This window comes from Biomphalaria glabrata, chromosome 12 (genome assembly GCF_947242115.1).
Source record: "Biomphalaria glabrata chromosome 12, xgBioGlab47.1, whole genome shotgun sequence".
Classification (NCBI taxonomy): Eukaryota; Metazoa; Mollusca; class Gastropoda; family Planorbidae; genus Biomphalaria; species Biomphalaria glabrata.
The window spans coordinates 11,133,742-11,153,866 of NC_074722.1; the positions used below are offsets into that span (position 1 = coordinate 11,133,742).

Consider the following 20,125-nt stretch of genomic DNA (forward strand, 5'->3'; position numbering starts at 1 on the left):
CAAACATATTTATAAAATGTACAAGTAGTGTTCACCACAAATATAAATACTAATGAAAGCTGTTTTTTTCTGGTCAACTAGCTGCTATAATTAAAAGAAAACATTTATGTTTGTTTATAAAGGCTAAGAATGCACTTTGTATGTAAATATCAGGCACATTTTTTAAAATGGACTCTTTATACAGCGAGTTTCCTGCAGTAGTGTAACAAGCAGCGGCAAAACATTGTACTAATCAGTTTCCTCAAAATTTTTAAAATAATCAGATTTTATTTATTTTTTGTTTAGTGCCTACATCAGGATAAAACACGCTTATTTTGTGCGTTTTGTTTGCCGGTCGGTCTGTCTGTCACGTTTAGATAACAAAAACAACAACTCTAAAAGCTATTGAAAATCTGATTTAACCTTTAATGTTCCTTCCGAAACATCTCAAAAGTTTTAAGTATCTATAATAATAGATTGTTCCGGATGTTTTTGTGAAAAGAAAAATCAATACCAACCAATATTTGTTTCTTCTTCTCACTTATATTACATTTAATTTCCATGTTTGAACGTTGCAAAAACACGTGGTCAATAATATGTTGTTCCGGTTTTTTTTAATGTAAATAGCATATGAATGCTAAATTCGAGCAGACGTTGCCGAAGTACAAGCTCGATGCCTTGTTCTTTTTTTTTTCAATTACAAATCAATACCAAAAGATTATCTTTGAAACATGATTACTTTTGGCAATCAAAACAAAATAACGTTTTAAATATTCCTTGCGACGGGGGCCGCCTCTGAGCTTGTGTGACAACACAAATTCTCTATGTAATCTTGTGTTGTTTTTTTTTTTTTGTTTGTTTTAGTGAGTTCGATTTTATTTAAAAAAATTATATATATTATTATTACTACAGTCTACTACATTGATTTCAGTTTATCTCATATTGAATTAGTTTATATTGTAATAAAAGTTCTATTTAGTTTTATCCACAAAGAAGTTATTAAAGTTATTTAAAGTTTTTACAAGTTAAAATATAATACGCCTACAGCGCTTGTTGTCTACCATCAGTATTGGGCTTCAAGTCAACGACCGTCCACAACATGTGGGTCTTGTAGTGTCTGTACTCTTATAAGATTGCGACAACTGAATGCCAAAACTGAAAGATGTATTTTTGTGTTGGATGGAGTCAATGTTAAATGCAGAATTGTGAGATCTTCCCATCTCAAGCTAAAATTGTGAATACCTCCCTACTATCTAAAGCCCACATCACTCCCCCAAAAAAGCCACAAGTTTAAGAACTCTTCAACAAAAGTCAAAATTCTTAGAAATGTCCACCTCAAGCCACGAGTTTGAAAGCAAAGCATTAGGAACTTTCCATCTTAAAGCAAAAATTTGAGAACTACCCATCTAAAGATCCAAGTTTGAGACCTTTCCACATGAAGCCAAAATTGTGAGGACTCCCCGATTCCAAAAACGTCTAAGTCTACTTCTGATCTGTTGTATAGACATCAAAAGTTAGAAAGAGATACAGTACATACTAATATTTCCAACATCTAAAACAAAGAAACAAAGAAACAGAACCCAGAGCCAGAGAAAAACATATTACTTTATCCGAGGCATCATCTCCCAGGTACGTAAAAACAAATCTAATCGCAAGACAGATTATCGTTCTTTCTGAACAAAAAAAAATCTGCCAGGAAAGAAATTTTTCCTCCTCAGACTTTTGTTAAGTTCTGATCATATGTAAACAATGTTGAAACGAGAGAGATTCGCCAGGAATCGGTTCTTTTCGGAAAATATTGTTTTTGTAAGTCGGAAGTCTACACAAAGTTACATTAGAACTCGAATGCAACAATTCCCCACCTATTGCGTGATAAGATCAAGAAGATCTGGGAAGCAAGAATTTAAGATGAAAAGAATGCTGGCATAACCTAAGGTCATAAATGAGTTCAGGAGACTGAAAGAGTGTGCAAACCATTTTTTTTTAGTGTACATTTAATAGATTTTGTTTATGTCTGTGTGTGAAAAAAAACTATTTTTATACTCTTGTTGTTTTGATTGTTCTGCGATAAATCAGAAACAGAGGATGTCAGTTGAACGTAATGCGTCTAAACAAATGAGGGCAAAACTACTTCCTGCGGGCCATATAATAGACTAGGCCTTAGAAGTGCTGGCTTAACTAATAGATTAAACCGTAGGTCTGCTGGTCTAACTTATAGATTAGACTGTAGGCCTCCTGGTCTAACTAATAGATTAGGCCTTAGGCCTGCTGGTCTAAACTAATAAATTGGACCTTATACTTGCTGGTCTAAAACTAATACATTGGACCTTACACCTGGTCTACAACTTATAGAATGGACATTAGGCCTGCTGATCTAAACTAATAGATTGGGCATTAGGCCCGCTGGTCTAAAATAATAGATTGGATATTAGGCCTGCTGGTCTAAAATTAATTAATTCGGCATTAGGCCTGTGGTATAAAACTAATAGATTGGTCATTAGGCCAACTGGTCTACAACTAATAATTATAGATTGCACCTTAGATCTGCAGGTCTAAACTAATAGATTGGGGATTTTAGCCTGCTGGTCTAAAACTAATAGATTGGACATTAGGCCAGCTGGTCTAAAACTAATAGATTGGACATTAGGCTTGCTGGTCTAAAACTAATAGAATGGACATTAGGTTTGCTGGTCTAAAACTAATAGAATGGACATTAGGCTTGCTGGTCTAAAACTAATAGATTGGACATTAGGCTTGCTGGTCTAAAACTAATAGAATGGACATTAGGCCAGCTGGTCTAAACTAGATTATAAAACTTGATCTCTATGCTGAAACTCTCAACTTTTAAAGAAACGCAAAAATTTTATTAGGAAGTGCCCCCCCCCCTCCGGGTGTAATATTTCTTTCCAAAAAAGATCGTAACTTAAAATCGTAGCTGCATTAAAACAATAAAAGGTTTTCAAAGCTATTGCTTAAATTTTGTTTATTTTTTTTTTTTTTGTTTAAGGTATTGCTAAGAAAATGTTTACCTTGAAATGTGTTTGCAACATAATATCAGAGGGGTAAAAAAATATTATCACACCGCTTTTGGCATTAACGTAAATATCTGAGCTCAATTCTGACAGGATCTTCCCAGTCCATCATTGGAACGTATATCTTCGATGCTGCTCTCTAGATATCTAGGATTACAGGACGTCCGGCAAAAAGAGGATATGCCTTCCGTTTTGGGGGCAGTGTCCTCCGTCCGGCAGGCGTTAGCCTGAATTGTGAAAATTCCCGGCTTTTTTTTTTTGTTGTTTACTGCGATGACATATTATTCAATTTCAAAAATCCCTCTTATAGTCTAGCTTAAACTCTTGCATTAAAGAAAAATTGATAATATTTTTTTTTGATAATCGACTATTAATCAAGTGCTCGTACTTTGGAGACTTCAAAACAAACTCAAAGCTCCTGAAGATCTGTGAATCTCTTTTTTCGTTCTCATTCCCGGGTACACAGTGCTATGTGTACTTTCTCTTCTTTGACCCATTAAGAATGTGTTTTTTTTTATTTGTACAAAGTACACAGTACAATTGCTTTTTCATGATGTTAGCACTAATGTTGAAGTACAGGTACTGAGAAAAGTCACTTTGTCTGAGTTCTAAGCCTTGTATTCGAGTCGGAAGATTAATGAGGAATGCAGTATTTCCCGGGGCTACGCAGCCCCAACAGCGATCTACATATTTTTGCCACATCCGGTGCAGACATAACCATTGTCCGCCGTTGGTCGATTTAGATTTTCTCTCGCCGTCTACGTCTGTCCTCGGCAGCGAATTTCGTTTTGGTCTCAAATGTGTATCCCGCTGCCTTTGTAAGTGACCTCCAGCTGTCTGAGTAATACATTAGCTAATGATGTTATAACACAGCTTTTAATTTACTGACATGTTTTATCAAATACAATCTGTCCTCTTTTGTAAGGGTTTGACGTCCTTTTTGTCCTCCTGTGGATATGTCTGGTAACCCTGTAGATGTCTTCATTTCTTTTCTTTTCTTTTTTTTTTGGGGGGGGGGGATGTGGAGGCTCTCTTGAATGCAAAGGACATGATCTGTCCAGTATTACTTATTTCACGTTTTAAAGGCAAACCCTGAACAGTAGATGACTAGATTATATTATATAATCAAAAAACTAGCCCTAAGTCCGACAACGAAAAAAAAATAATTAGAATTCCTTTAATTATGCTTTCAACACCATACATCATGCTAATCCATTTATTTTGGTGATGAAAAAAAACAACCTTAGCGATTCATTAATTAAGCTCTCATTAACCATGTGTTCTCGCTTGCTCCTCACAATATTTACCTATCAAACTCTTCTGACACCAATGGTTACTATTGTCTTTCACGAGCTGCTCCCTCTTTCATGATATTCTAGAAGCTAAATTACCTGCTCGTGAGTCACCAAGCCTGTTATGGGAACCACTACAAATGCGTTTCAATCATAAACAATTACATACGGTACAGAGAAAGGATTCTCACGTTATCTCCGGGAATTCTAATTTGGATGTTCGTGAAATTAATAGATAACCGAATGAGCTTAAGACAGTGAATCATCTGTCTTGCCCTTGACATCTGCAGAGTGAAGTTTGAATTCCTTTCTATAGACTTTGCGATGTATGCTTAGTGGCTATGGCGCTTAATGAATATATAATGAGTTTGCTTAGTATTTAGCGGTGTAGCCTGAGTATCTGGTGGTGTGTCATGAATAACTGGTGGTGTATCCTGAGTATCTGGTGGTGTATACTGAGTTTCTGCTCATGTATGTTGATTATCTGGTGGTGTGTCCTGAGAAAAGCCGGCATTAGGTAACTGCAACCTATGCGACCGCAGTTGGCCCCGCTCTTTCATAGGCCCCGCGCTAAGTCAAAGTTTAAATTATTAAAGTTAACCATTATAACTTATATTCCCGAGGCTTCAAGATTTTCAATATTAAAATCTGAAAAATCAAAAAAATCTCCTCAAATATAGACAAAATCGTCATTTTGGGGTGGCATCCAAAATGAAAAACGCAAATCTACACGCGATAAAAAAAAAATCGGCATTATACAATACCCGTCACTGTGGCATCTAGTGAAAGAAGTTTTTCACGCCTCAAACTAATTGAGATAAACAATTTACGAAGATAAATTTAACAATTTGATAATCGTTGCTATTGAGCGTGATCTATGTAGGAAACACAATTTTGGTGATATGACTTCGCTATAAGCAAGGATCTTAAAGTAAAGTTTATTTGATTGTGATTTTGTACTTAAAGAATGAATAGTGCGCAAAGACGAATTTATTTTCTAAATCTTAATTTTCACTTATTACCCTTATTCCGACCCAGACTAGGCCCCGCACACTCCGTTTCGCCCCGCCATTGTTAGGACCGGTCCTGGTCCTGGGTATCTGGGGCTGTATGTAGATTACTTGGTGACGTATACTGAGTTTCTGCTGATCTATGCCGAGTTTCTGATGATGTTTGCTGAGCTTTAATATAAAAAAAAAATCATGGTATAATGGCCCGATTGATTCCATAAATCAAAGAAAAGATTATTGTTTTGTTTAGCTGTTGAATTGACTGGATGAGGGGAACAAAACAGTTGAAGTGAGAATCACTGGTGTATGGAATGCTACAAAATCATAGGTTGAAGCGACCTAGACAGACAAAAAGTCATTAAGATAAATTAATCTCTGAGGTTTGATTTTTACCTTCTGGACATCTTTTTGGTTGAAAATCAGACGGTAATGTAATGTTAAAATGTGCATGTATCCTACTCATTACCATTTAATCTGATTGAGTCTCAGACACTGTTTGGTTTTTCTTGACTTCTGCTTTGTCATTTACACTTAGTCTCTCTCTCGCTTTCTTTTTTTTTTCTTCTCTCTCTCTCTCTCTCTCTCTCTCTCTCACACACACACACACACTCTCTCTCTGACTTTCACTCTCTTCTGTTTTCTTTCCTTTATTCCTCCATATTTTCTTTCCTCTCTTATTTTTCTTTCTTTTCTTATTCTCTTCATTATTAGTTTTTTTTTTATTGTTTTGTTTCTTTTCCACTCGGCGCTTTATTAGACTGGAAGAATTTCTTTTTTTTTTAATTCTATTTTGACTCTCTTTCTCTCTCGCTCTCTTTCTTCTTCCTTCTCTCTTTACCCTTTTTTTTTTTATTTCTCCCTTTCACTGTTTCACTGTTTTTTTTTCTCTCTCTTTCCATCTTTCTTTCTCTCTCTCTCTCTCTTTCTCTATCTCAATCTGGTAAGCAATGTATATTTTAAAATTAATAATAATTTTTGTGCAGCACTGCAGAATCTAATGTCTAAGCTCTACCAGTTGCTTCCCTAAAGTGATACACTGACCTATACATACCATATACACTGACCTATACATACCATGTACATACAATATATGTAGGGCTGTGATAATATCATTATGGAGGAATTTTATTTTTTTTAATTAAATTTAAATGAAGCTTAATGGTGAACCAATGATAAAATAAACATAACTGGTAACTTAAAATGGCTGCATCAGTAAACTTTAGCTATTACAGGAAAACGGTGAAGAGTATAGGCCTACACTTTTTTTCTTTCAATAGGTCTAACTTTTGTACTGTAGTGGGGCTCTTATTTGTTACATTTTGTTATTATTTGGCAATATAGTGTCCTGAAAAAAAAAAGTAAAGTTACCCATTCAGACCTTGCGGTCTAAAGAGCAGATGATGTAAAGGTCACCTGTTACTGTGGCCTACCGCCTTTACTTTTTCCCCAACTAGTGTCATTAGAATAGAATAGAATAGAATAGAATAGATAGATAGATAGATAGATAGATAGATAGATAGATAGATAGATAGATAGATAGATAGATAGATAGATAGATAGATGTTAAACAAGAAAATGTTCTCTCTTAAAAGGTATTTTAGAAAAAAAAAAACAGGAAGTTGTCTCTCCACATCTAATTTGTTTTCATTGACACACGAGTTACAAAAATCTTTAGAATATTTTACGTCCCACTTTGAAGATCTCTCCCTTTAACTTGACAACTATGCCCTACAAAGTCAGTGCCCTACAAAGTCAGTGCCCTATATAGTCAATGCATTACAAACTCAGTGGATTACATAATAAGTACCCTACAAAGTCAGTGCTTTACAAAGTCAATACATTATAAAGTCAGTGCCCTACAAAGTCGGTGCATTACAATGTCAATGGATTACAAAGTCAGTGCCCATCAAAATCAGTGCATTACAAAGACAGTGTCTTACAAAGACAGTACTTATATACGCCTTACATTCTGCTTTACATATTATATATGCATATTAATTATACTAATATTGTGTATTAAATTTATTGAAATGCTCTTATTCACAGATGACCAACTGAATTTCCAAATACCCAAATCAGAGTTAATTTTCGTTCACCCATGAATTAGCACAAGCTGACTCCGGGTAAGCACAGAGAGTGGTAGCAAACATCCTCTGACCACCAGTCATTCCATCTGACACCCTTTGGATTTCTTTCTGCTAGAGAGAAACACGCAGCAGCCAAAGGAAACCATGAAGCCAGATCACCACGCCAAGATGGCCGCCCAGATGAAGGAGCGTCTGAAGGTAGAAGAGCTGGCCGAGAACATCGACGAACTGGAAGATGTCGTGGAGAATGCCTTCCCTGTCCTGCTGGTCACTGTCCTTGTGTCCATTTTCCTGCTGGCTATCTTCCTTGTACGCATGTACATCAGATACACTGTAGAGAACCCGAGCAAGAATAGAATGGATGGGAAAACAGTTTTAATTACTGGTGAGTAGAATGGGGCTAGCTGTATAAGTCATGTACAATGTAAGTCATCTACGATGTAAGTCATCTACGATGTAAGTCATCTACGTTGTAAGTCATGTACGATGTAAGTCACCATGTTTCAAATGGCATCTGAGAGCCAGTTGTACATTTAATACCTTGTCACCCTGATATGTCGCTCATCAATGGAATAAATTTCACGCTATGAAGAACAGGGCGGGCTTTAGATTATCGGAGGCCCTAGGCGAAGAGAGTTTGGTCGCCCCAAATGGAATAGAAAATAATATAAAAAACAGCGAAAAAATAATATTACGTATTTTTTTAAACCTAGTGTACTCAATAAGATAGGGGACAAGTTTCGCTATGTCTTCTCTTACAAAAAAAAATGTTTTTTTAGGCCCTCTACTAATCGAAAGCACTAGGCGGCAGCCTAGTTTGACTATGTCTAAATCCGGCCCTGCTCTATTGCCTCCTTCAGTTGTGAAGTGACTATAGATTATCTTATGGAAAGGAATGTTTGGCCACTAGCTATAGTCTGAAAGATGTCGTTCATACAGCAGTGTCCCCTTCATCTCCATGCAGCTAATGTGTCCTAATGAATGGCAGGTGACGTCACAGTTTGGCGTCGTCATGTTCTACCAGGATGTAACACTGTGAGATGCAAAGCTGCCTAAGGTCATCAGCTCCTGATTTTTCCTTAGAGTTGATTCCTGAAGCCTTTCCCATGTTTTTGGTATAGCCGAGAGCTGCGGCGAATTTGGATTCAAAGTTTTAGTTCTACCAGGTGTGGAGCCAACAAGTCTTTCTTGCCCAAAGATGACTACTTTAGCAGCACGTGAAGGCAAGGACAACAGTATAGTGTAACTGGTGGTTGTGTGTAATGTCTAAAATGTTGATAGTTGAATGTAGTTATTAGAATTTAATCGGAAGAAAAATTAAAAAAACAAACTCTTACCTAGATGTCACATTGGGCTGCGCTTATTAAAATACAGAATATTTATAAGAGAGAGACAGAGACAGACAGACAAATAGATAGATAGATAGATAGATAGATAGATAGATAGATAGATAGATAGATAGATAGGACAGGGCAGAGACTTTATACAAATATTTTCATCAAAGGGCATCATACTACAAAATAAAAACCAAACAACACCTTGCTCTTTGTGTGTGTGTGTGTGTGTGTTTGCTTATGCAGATGTATATAATGTGTGTCAGTGTTATAGAATTATACAGATATATGTGAAGGGTGTATTTAATAGAATTTTCTATGTGTCGTTCTATTCCTGTTCAATTCGGGTGCCCATCTTTTCAACTGAATTTTGTGTTTCAAAGACACTCTCACTGAAATCTGGCTTCTTTCTTCTTCTGCCTGGCACAGACGTTCAAGTAGAAAACGCGCTACATACACAACTTACACGATGCTGCATGTGCCAGTTAGGCTTGCCAAAAGGGAGAAAAAAAATAATTTGGGCCCTGGAACCCTCCAGCACATTACAGACAAGAGGAAGGACATCCCGAGGTATAAGCCTAGAAGGTGCCCGTAGATCTGCTCTCCCCTCCCCTCCCCTTACTCAAGGACCCCCAGAAACGCTCACGTGCATACCATCAGGAGGGTAAAAGGGAAAGGTCTTTTGCTGTGTGTACCCGAGAGATAAGGAGACTTAGGCTGGTTGCCTCTGTGTTGAGTGTGTGTGTGTGTTTGTTACTTGCGCTTTCTTTAAGAAGTACCAGTGTGTGTGTGTGTGTGTGTGTGTGTGTGTGTGTTTAGGCGTTTGTGTTGAGCTGGGCAGCCCTGTGTGTGAATGTGTTGTTTGCCTCTGCATCTTGTTGGTTGGACGCCTAAGACTGAGAGTGTGTGTTCGTCTGTACGTGGTCGACAAATGACTGTATGAAGGTGTTTAATGTACGATTGTGCACTAATGCTTCTGCATGTAAACTACGACCCGCGGGTCACATCCGCACCTAAAGCAGTGTTCTCTGGCTCCACGAAACCTCTGCCTACTGTAAATAATGAAACCTCAGTGTCTATTCTATTATTCTCGGCCTTTTTTTTTTTTGCCCTAAAAATAGACAAAAAATACCTAATTGTATCTTTTTTACAGAACGAAACTTTTTCACAAATCGGGTAAAACTATTTTCAAAAGTTTTTTTTATAGTAGATATGAACAGTCCTTAGATCATGGTGGAGACCTTAGTGTATGTTTAATGGCCTACCCACAATCGGAAGGCCCTAAAAATAAAATAAAATACCTAAATTCATATCTATTAAAGAACGAAACTTTTTAGCGAATTCGGCTTATGTAGGTTACAGCATCTAGATCTATATATATTTTTTTTTTACGAGCTATGAATGTGTCGCTAAACGGGTCGACTGTATTTCCATAGTGTGCTTTTATTTTCATTTGAAAATTAAAAAGTGTTAAGGGAACATCTCTCCATCCATGTTTGACGGATGAATGCACTAGATCAGCGATACAAAAACTAAGACCCACGGACCGCAGGTCATATCCGGCTAGTTAAACATATAAATAAATTGGTGACTGACGTTGCTATTTCCCATCTTGGCCATTATGTTCGTGTAATCATTTGGACCACGTTGCATCATTAGCCTATGTTCTATGTCAAACGACACTGCGGGGTGCAACTATGGTGTGCAATATTGCAATATGTCGCATTCAGGCTGGTAACTAAATGACATTTACGATTCTGTTGATGGTGGAAAAGCTGACAGCTAAGTCAACATTAAATTACACATTAACTAATAATGTACTTTACCTCCCTTTAAAAGGGATCATCTTTTTGTTGTTATGCCTAGCCGGCACCTACAAAATGTGTTTGCAATCACTGCCATAGAAATGCTTACGAATTATCGTCTTATTTCTGTACCTGTACAGACAGATTATCTTGCAATGGCATGCAGGTACTTCAGATATTGTTTATAAATGTTAGCTTTGAAATCTTTGAAGTATATATATAACTCTTGGAAAAGAATGGATTCTTAATTATAGAAATCGTCTTTTAACATAGGACAAGCTCGTCTGACGGTGTAACCTGTCCTGCCAGTTATTGGGACCAAATTTTTTCGCGTTCTAACGTAATGCGATTAAGAGAAAATAGACAATTGCAACACTGAAATTTAGGAGTATTAATGTGTGTTGTATTATGAAATGAGGTTTCGGATCTTACTTATGTCTAAATTCTAAATTCTAAATTTGGTTTGCTAGTTCATGTTAAACATTGCATTTATCCTTAATCTTTGGAATTGACGACATTGCCATTCTTGCATATGTCCTTGTGATCCTTGGAGGATGTATCTTAAATATCTAATTAATTTTGGTGGCCAAGGAAGAAATTTCTTGGCTTTCCAACAGGGGATTTGAGTTTGGATCCTGATGAGGACTTGGACGTTGACCTTCGGGATTTTTTTTAGGACGTCTCTGAGTCCTATCAAACTCTAAAGGATACCTGACATTAGTTGGACAAATTATAGGCGGTTGGTCGTTGTACAAGCCTCATGCCACCCCCTTTAACCGTCGACCTTATAAATAGATTACCTTGCATCCTCTTTCACATGGAGCGAAAATGTGAACAAGAAAAACATTTTTTTAAAATAATTAAACAAAAAAAGTTTATACGAAGTGTAATTGTATCTATTAGTTTGGATCAGTCATGTAATTAAATTTGAAATAGATCTAAACCGATGTTTTGTACTGTAACTTGAGATCCTTGGCAGGACAAAAAATGACAAACTTTTTGACCTATTTGTACCCCGTCTAGAATTTTCATGACGATAAGTACCCCGCCTCACCCCCACCCCGTGGATCTATTTTAATAACAATCTTTTTTTTTAGGTAGGCCTAGATACAAAAAAATAATAATAAACAAAACATAAAATTGTGAATAAAATAAATGCAAGTTATATTATAAATAACATTGATTTGGATCGAAGGATGATATTCTGGTTAGATGACAAATCATCAGAATTCGGTTCCCTGGTTGCTAGTTTTAATCTGAGAAGCGATTTTTTTCGACTTACAACTCGTACCCCCTTTAAACTCTTCCCGTACCCCTGGGGGTTCGATTACCCACTTTGGGAAACACTCATCTAGGTACATCTAGGCCCGACAGACTTCGCGACCTAAACAGGGGAGAACATGTCCTCTTTTCGGAGGTCTGATATTCCTATAGAATTAGAAATACAGCCTTGAATGTATCAGGGAAGCTCCACTCCAAGTGGAGTTTGCTTGTTGTCAGTAATCTTACTTGAAGCATTTAGAAGATTTCATTAATTGTATTTTGTTGTTAGTGTTCTGATTGCCAAACCAGCCACAGATAGTAAAACTTAAAAATACGGCAGGTGTAAGCATACGAAAACATTGACTAGGCTTTTTCACTAGTAGGCCTACTAAAGGAAGACATCTTTTGTAACCTTAATGATTATTCTCTTTATTTTAATGCCCTGGAGAAGTAGATGTTTTTTTCTTTCTGAAGTCGACCTTTAAATTCGCTGTACAGGTAACGATCTAGAGGACAATGAAAGTATTGTCTATAATTTTTGTTCTCCTAAAAATGTTCTCACCTTCTCTAAGTACAAGTTACACTTATTTTTAGCTTCTTCACAATCATTTTTTTTTCTCTCTCTTCAAATTTGAGAAATGCTTGCTTCAGGTAAAAACCTGGCCTACATGTTACTTGGAATAGAACACGTCGCGGCTGAGTTGTAGTTTGGCATTGGGTTAGAATGTATTTTTTTGTGAGTGACTAAAGATTATGGAGGGAAAAATAAATAAATAAAAAATATCTCCTCGTAATTTAAAAAGATATGATTACAATGATGGAGGCACGAAGGCTGAGCGAACCGGGGTACCGGTTCGAATCCTGGTGAAGACTGGAATTTTTAATTTCTGGATCCTATGCGCCTCTGAGTCTACCCAGCTCTAATGAGTACATGACGTTAGTTGGGGAAAAGTAAAGGCGGTTGATCGTTGTGCTGACCACATGACATCCTCGTTAACCGTGGACCATAGTGGCTATGTGGAGGTGTTTGTATAAATAAAATCTGATGACGCCATGTCCATCTCTCAGCTACTAGAGTGCAAGACTATGCAGCTGCTAGGTCCTCACATAAGACAGAGGAATCTAGTCTACGTAAAGAACTTGCAGTATTCCTCTTGACGAACACGTAGAGATCAAGCGCAAATTTATATATATACAGTCCAACAGGCTAAGGGATAGGAATGAGGGATGGAATAATATATATATAATCGCAGGTTAAGGCAGCTTTCGCTTGGTGGTAGAGGAGCCAACAATTTTTGTTTTTGTATGGCAGCTTTTCTTCCAGAGCCGAGGCCCATGTTTTTTAGCTGTTCTGAGCTTTCTTAGTCACCATCTTTCTCCACGTAGTGCGGTCTAAGGCTATGTCTTCCCAATGGTCAGTATCAATGTGCATTGCCTGTAAAAAAAATACTTTCGGGATGCGATTGTCTTCACTCTGTCGAACATGACCGGCAGTGCAAAAATTACCACACAAAATTATTGAATCTCAATAATACATTCACAAAAGTAGACTTAACATGATGCTTAAAACTTACTGACTCATCCTAAGTATTGTTTTTCCTTGTTTATATCCTCTCGAAAATTAGCGTCTTTTGGAAAGATCCATGCGTATTTTTAACTCTCTTTGATTATTGTTTAGTTCTGTTGGAAAATTACTGATATTTCTCGAAATGTAAAAATTTTTATTGTTTAAACAATTAAAATAACCTTGACATTGACACGTATATCATTATGTGTCAAACAAATTAGTTTTCATAATATAGGGATACAAAACGTCCGGCAAAAGACATGTCCTCCTTTTTTTAGGTCGTGTCCTCTGTCCCGCAGACATTGGCCTAAAGGGAGAGAATGTTTTCACCGTGTTGATTACTGTAGTGCTATATTATCCTGCTATCGAATTCAAATATTGATATATTCCGGTTTAAACACAGAAACTCACTCTTAAAAAATGTTTTATTATGCATAAACTACTTCAAGGAATGTATTGGTGTTAATGTTCTGTACTGTAACTTGAGATCCTTGGCAGGACAGAAAATGACAAACTCTTGAGCAGCTTCTGTGCTGATCAGAGAAGTTTGTGTGTTCAAAACTGTTCATGTGAACCATCTCACAACTCATCAAGATCTCAGAAATGTTATTTTCACTTTTTAACACACAGTCGCGGCACAGTGGAGTAACTAGAGAAATAGACTATCCATAATCCACGGAATCATTTTTATTTTACAAAGCATAGTCTGAAGAAAAAAAAATTTTTATGACAAATAATATACTCAATATAGTAGTTCTAGAAACTATGATTTATCAATAAAATTTGAAGAAAAGTTTTTTTTTAAGTTTAATTTTTTTTTTTTTTTTGTATTTGTTGTTTGTTTGTTTTTTTTTTTGTTTTTTTTTTTTGTTGTTGTTGTTTTTTTTTTTGTCTTTTTTTGTAAAATTTTGTCCTCCTTTCTGTCCTACTTTGCGTGCAGGTGTGTAGTAATCTCAAATAATATAAAAATATTAATATTTAATACAAAAAATCAACGCGTATATGAAATCTTCAAATCTCTTTGCATTTTTATAGCATACTGATTACATCTGCAATATCGAAACCTTCTTTAGATAATTAAGATTTAATGTTGCCAACAAAGATAGGAAATCCTCAATAAAAACTCCCACTTATTGAGCCAAACATGATCTGGGTATATTTTGTGCCACGTGCTAGGTTTAACGAAGGCTTAACTTTGTGTTTTAAAACAATAAAACTAGCTCTGGCAGGAGTATTAGATCTATTGTGCTCCCTTCGTGTGCTGCAGATGTTTGAAATGGAGATAAATTAATATGCTTTGTAAGCAACGTTTTGTCTGGGGTTCTTTTGTTCCTCATGTGTCACGAGAAAGAGCTTTAAACGAAGGATAAACATCTCATTTAATAATTAATCTTTTTTTTTAGCATTTCGACACCACTTCCAACCTCCACCCCCCCCCCCATTAGACTATTTTCACAACATTACGGGATGGAACAAGGTGTCTTCCTTTGTATTAACATATTTGGTCCAGACTTTCCCCCCTATCAAGCGCATTACCTCGCTTCTGCCAACTTCCAAAAACAACACCTAAAGTGATGACGTCATTGACCTTACTAAAAGAACTAAAGAAAATCTCAGTATCACCAAGATGTCTTTCCTCGCCCGTGTTCTTCTAATAATAGATCCTATTGCCAGCTTGGTTCGTTTGTGTTATTTCAGCCTTTTCTTTTTTTAAATCACACACCTTTCTCCTGGCCAATACGTTTTGTCCTTCTCCTATTCCCCCCTCTCTTTCTCCCCTTTCCCCTGGTTTTGATCATTTTGACGTGAACAAAAGTGAATATCAAACTTATCATATAAACAGCACGTGCCTCTGGCTTAGGTGCCACCATTGTGTCTGTAGAGTGAGAGTAGTGTTGGAATGTGCTCGATTTTACCTAAATAGGTTTTAACCGATCATCATTTACCAATACATGTCTTCCTATGCCAATTAACACAAAGAGAGAGAGAGAGAGAGAGAGAGAGATTAATTTATTATTTCCACAGCGTACGGAGAAGATTAATAATGCAGTTTTCTAAACGAAAAAAAAAAAAGAATGGGATCGTTTATTGTATTTTGAGAAGATAGAGGGATCGTTCATTATATTTTGACAAGAAAGGGGGTCATTCATTAAATTTTACGTACAGAGAGGGGTTGTTCGTTGTATTTTAAGAATATATTAACTTGCATTCTTGTTCTAATATAATTCTTCACTGTTTTTCTAAACATACAAAAATAGTTTCTACAATTGTTTAATATTTGCAAGTGATATATTTAGAAAGTTCTGAAACAATTTCTTCAAATGATTTCAGTATTAAATTGAACAGGAGTAAATAATCATTCAGTTCTTAACTATAAATTTCTAACTTTTCTTTTTGGCGTATCCGGTGTGCAGAATAAAGGCAGTGTTCATAAACTTTGACTATAAATATAAACGTTATATAATAATTCGTGTTCACTTTCTAGCATTGCAGAATCAAATTGTAGTTCAAAATTATTTTTTTTTATTTAGTTTGCAAAATGGAAATATAATTTAGCGAAATTTACATTGTTTAGTTTAGCATGAAAATCGCTACTAAGAAGTAAGAATGCTAAACTACATATTTTGTTTTCGTCCAAATGTTGCCAAATGTTGGAATCTTATAATTAACGAGGTTGTTTTCTATCTCGTGTGCAGGAGCCACTAGTGGTTTGGGGAAAGCCACAGCCATCGAGCTGGCCAGGAAGAACGCAAGGGTTCTTATCACTGGACGAGACAAAATCAAGGTGGAAGCCGTGGCCAGGAACATCAGGTAGAAAACGGATATGACGTAGATGACTGTTGTTTCGGCCGCTGTGAAACCTGGGTAACAAAAAAATCAAAAGTTCACCCTAGCTCGTGATGGCGGTATGCTGTCTGGATCTCGTTTTGGGACCCCCTAGCCTGCCCCTTTCCTTCAAATATCGAGTAGCATATTAAGAGAAAGCCCTAAGTATGGTGCCGAGATTATAAGAACAAAGAGAAACAATGCATCGAATTAAGGCTCTATTAACAGGACAGTCAGCTACCTCATATTAGCTAGAACTAGATGCATATATGATAAGGTTTAAACAAATATTGCTATAAATCGGGTGTTTCCTACAATTTTGTTACTTGTGATGATAGATATTTGATATAGACTAGTGCAATGTTTCCCAAACCTTTTCCTTAACGGAATACTTCTCTCGGTCTGGGTATTTAACGGGACACTTTGCTTATTTTAACTCTTTCTCTCCGTAATTTGTTTTGCACATTCAGACGGAGTTCTTCATTTTGCTCATTACTATTTCACTACCATATTATGATTACGTTTCAATAGCTTTGTTCGTTGTGATCAGAAAATGTTGTATTTGGTCTAGGATTAAAGGGGAATGCACGCTCCTTCTAATTAACATAAAGTAAAGTTCTTTAAATTAAACATTAATTTAATTTAATGAGGTCAAATCAACGATGGTATCGTCGATTAGGTGAGAAAGAGTTAAGAGAGATTAATTCACGTGGTGCCCTACTAGCTAATTATTCTCGTAGTTCATTGAAAACTCATTCAGGCATCGCGGAACACTAGGATTCCGCGTAACACAGTTTGAAAAACACTGGCTTAGTGCAGTTGAATGTGTAAAGCCAATGGACAACTTGACACTATCGATTGAACAACGTAAAGACATACACAGTGACAATAACAAACTCACAACAGAGTTACTTGTTGACACCTTGAATCTTTTTGTATCGCTCATCTTAATGCGACTAGATCTACATCTCAGCTACTAGAGTGCAAGACTATGCAGCTGCCTGGTCCTCACATAAATATAAGAAAGTATATAAGAAAGTAAAGGAAACCAGGTTAAATGTAAAAGTGATCTATTGATTTCATCTTAAATATGACATACTTTTAGATGTATTAAATATTATTAAGTGGTTTTATATTTATTCTCGATGGGGGTAAGGGCTTTCGATAAAAATTCACTTTTAAAAATCGGGCGCTGATCTCATCATAAACATCGTCTTCTGTTCTGTCTACTTTCTATCAAGATAAGATAATATAAGATAATATAAGATAAGATACGATACTGCTTCAACTATAAATCCTTAATTACGAGAACAGTTATCGAATAAATCAAATACACTGTATCTCAGTCTATAGCGTATTCACCTATCCCTTAGGCTGTTGCAGGGCCGGCCTTACCAATTACGAGGCCCAATTTAATGGATGCTTGCGAGGCCCCTTTTCTAAACTTTTTTTTTATAGTAACAACTATTACTGTAATTTAGATCAGTATATCATCATTAATTATATAAAACGCATAGGGAGCAACTCAAACACACTAGGCACAGTACAAGATCTATTGCTCGTCCTTCTCCATTTCTCTCTGTCTTTTGTCTTGGATAGAACCTCTTTCAATGGCAGGCCCGTCAATACTTTGATGTGATGTTGTCTTCCCATCACTTTCTCTGTCTGCCTCTTTTTCTTTTCTCCTGGTACTGTTCCCTGAACGTCCTGAAGGAAGGTCTTTGCGAGCCCTGAGGACCCTGTGATATGGCCATAGATTTTAAGTTTGCGTATTTTGAAGTATTTAGCAGGTCATTGTGCGTTCCGATTGCTTTATTAATCCTGTCTCTAATTTGTGATGTGGTCATTGTATATTATACCTAGGATATTTCTGTAGCATCTCAACTCCATTGCTTGGATCCTACTCTCTAGTTCTGCAGTCAGCCTCCAAGATTCTCAAGCATACAGGAACGTGGCCGTAACCAGGGAGCGCATCTGACTTTAGTGTCGAGACTAAGCCTTTGTTTTTCCAATTTGTTTTGCATGCGTCACAGTGCCCGAATGTTTGCATGATGGTGACAAAACAAACTACTTATCGTGGGGCCATGAGCGGTCGCTTTTGTACGCCACTCCAAATGGCCGCCTCTGATTGGTACAGTAGGCTACCACATAATATATATATAATTAACCTGTTAAGGTCTTTGATCATATGAATAGATAGCAAAGGATTATCATGGGTCAAGAAAGTTGAATAAATTATACTGAGACCTACTCCTTCAATCATCGTGTGTACATTGTTCAAGTATTCTTGTACCTATCCTCCCCAGAAAGAAGACGGGCAATCAACATGTCAATGCTCTCGTCCTTGACCTTGCCAATCTCAGAGGCATCCGAGAATTCTGTGAAGCCTTCTGCAAAGATGAGAAGTACCTGCACGTGCTTATCAACAACGCAGGTGAGTGGAAACAAACTAGCGCCACTTCGTGTCTTGGCCGTACAGACGTTTGTCGAGTCCAGCGCCCAGCAGTCAGTCAGTTGGACAGAAAGCCTTGATCATACCTTAATGGGTTTTTGGTGGAGTAGATACACAGAAAATACACATGCACATATAGATGTGTGCTACACACTGTGCAGGGATAAATGTTTAAGCCAAACATTAAACAATTGATGATAACGTACGCTGTGAGCAGGTGGGCGCTAATAACCCAAACATGAGCTATGCAGGTGGGCGCTAATAACCCAAAAATGAGCTATGCAGGTGGGTGCTAATAACCCAAACATGAGCTATGCAGGTGGGCGCTAATAACCCAAACATGAGCTATGCAGGTGGGCGCTAATAACCCAAACATGAGCTATGCAGGTAGGCGCTAATAACCCAAACATGAGCTATGTAGGTAGGTGCTAATAACCCAAACATGAGCTATGCAGGTAGGTGCTAATAACCCAAACATGAGCTATGCAGGTGGGTGCTAATAACCCAAACATGAGCTATGCAAACAAATGTAATCCATGAAATCATGAATAAGCATTCGAATTGAAGCCGATATTTATTTTAAAAATTAAACGTTTCTTTTAATAATGAATTGATAATTAAAAATCATTAGTTATTGTTAAAATGAAAAAAAACTCCAAAGGAATTTGTTATAAACTCTCTCTATGCTAATTTCTTTAACCTCAGTAGCAACATTTGGAGATTTGAATTTTTACATGACCAACTTGAAGACACACAATTGTACAAGTGTAAAGTTGTAATCCTTTAAACATATATATAAGTAAAAAGTTATTTTTTAAAAATAAAGTATCCCTTTTAGACCTTGCGATCAGAAGATGTAAAAGTCGTCTGTTTCTATGGTCAACGGTAAACGAGGGTATCATGTGGCCAGCACATCGACCAACAGCCTTTACTTTGCTTAAATAATGTCAAGCATCCATTAGAGGTGGGTGGACTCGGGGCCTCCTTAAAACCCCTAAGTTCATTTTCCGTCTCCACTGAGATTTGAACCCGAGCATTTTAAAACTCAGCCACCACTCCCCATTGAAATTTATACAAAGTAGGAAAATCACCAACCTAGATAATATCGTTATGAGAGTGAAGATCGATTCGAAATTATGTGACTACGTTGTTCTGTTATCAATATTATATTGAGTTTTTTAATTATTTATTTTTATCATATATTCTTAATGGAATAGGGACAGGAGGTGAGTTAAAAATGTGTACATAATTAAGATAGTTTTTTAAATACGTTGTTGTTTTTTTCCCAAAAAATATTTCTAACCTTGATTATAGTTCAAATTTGATTCTCTCCCTTTCATCTCCAAATAAGTTCATCAACCTGCGCTAATTAAGAGCTGGCAATGAGGAGTGCTGTCCACTTTGATGTAGAAGGAGGAAGGTACAGATACATGAAAAGAGTTTGAGAGAGGGGAAGACTGACCTAATGGGGCAAACCA

General features: G+C 36.7%; 1 protein-coding gene across 4 annotated transcripts in view; it reads left to right on the top strand.

Annotated features, from left to right (window-relative positions):
• LOC106056187 (retinol dehydrogenase 12-like) overlaps positions 1-20,125 on the top strand; it is a 54,409-nt gene that overhangs the window by 13,734 nt on the left and 20,550 nt on the right. For 3 of the 4 annotated variants that reach the window (XM_056007219.1, XM_056007220.1, XM_056007218.1), the window contains exons 2-4: positions 7,360-7,785; positions 16,066-16,180; positions 18,502-18,629. In XM_056007219.1, the coding sequence (XP_055863194.1) occupies positions 7,545-7,785; positions 16,066-16,180; positions 18,502-18,629 (484 nt within the window). In that variant the 5' untranslated portion in view covers positions 7,360-7,544. Of the gene's footprint in view, positions 1-5,638; positions 5,740-7,359; positions 7,786-16,065; positions 16,181-18,501; positions 18,630-20,125 lie in introns of those variants that run through there. The other variant, XM_056007221.1, reaches the window with a different exon arrangement.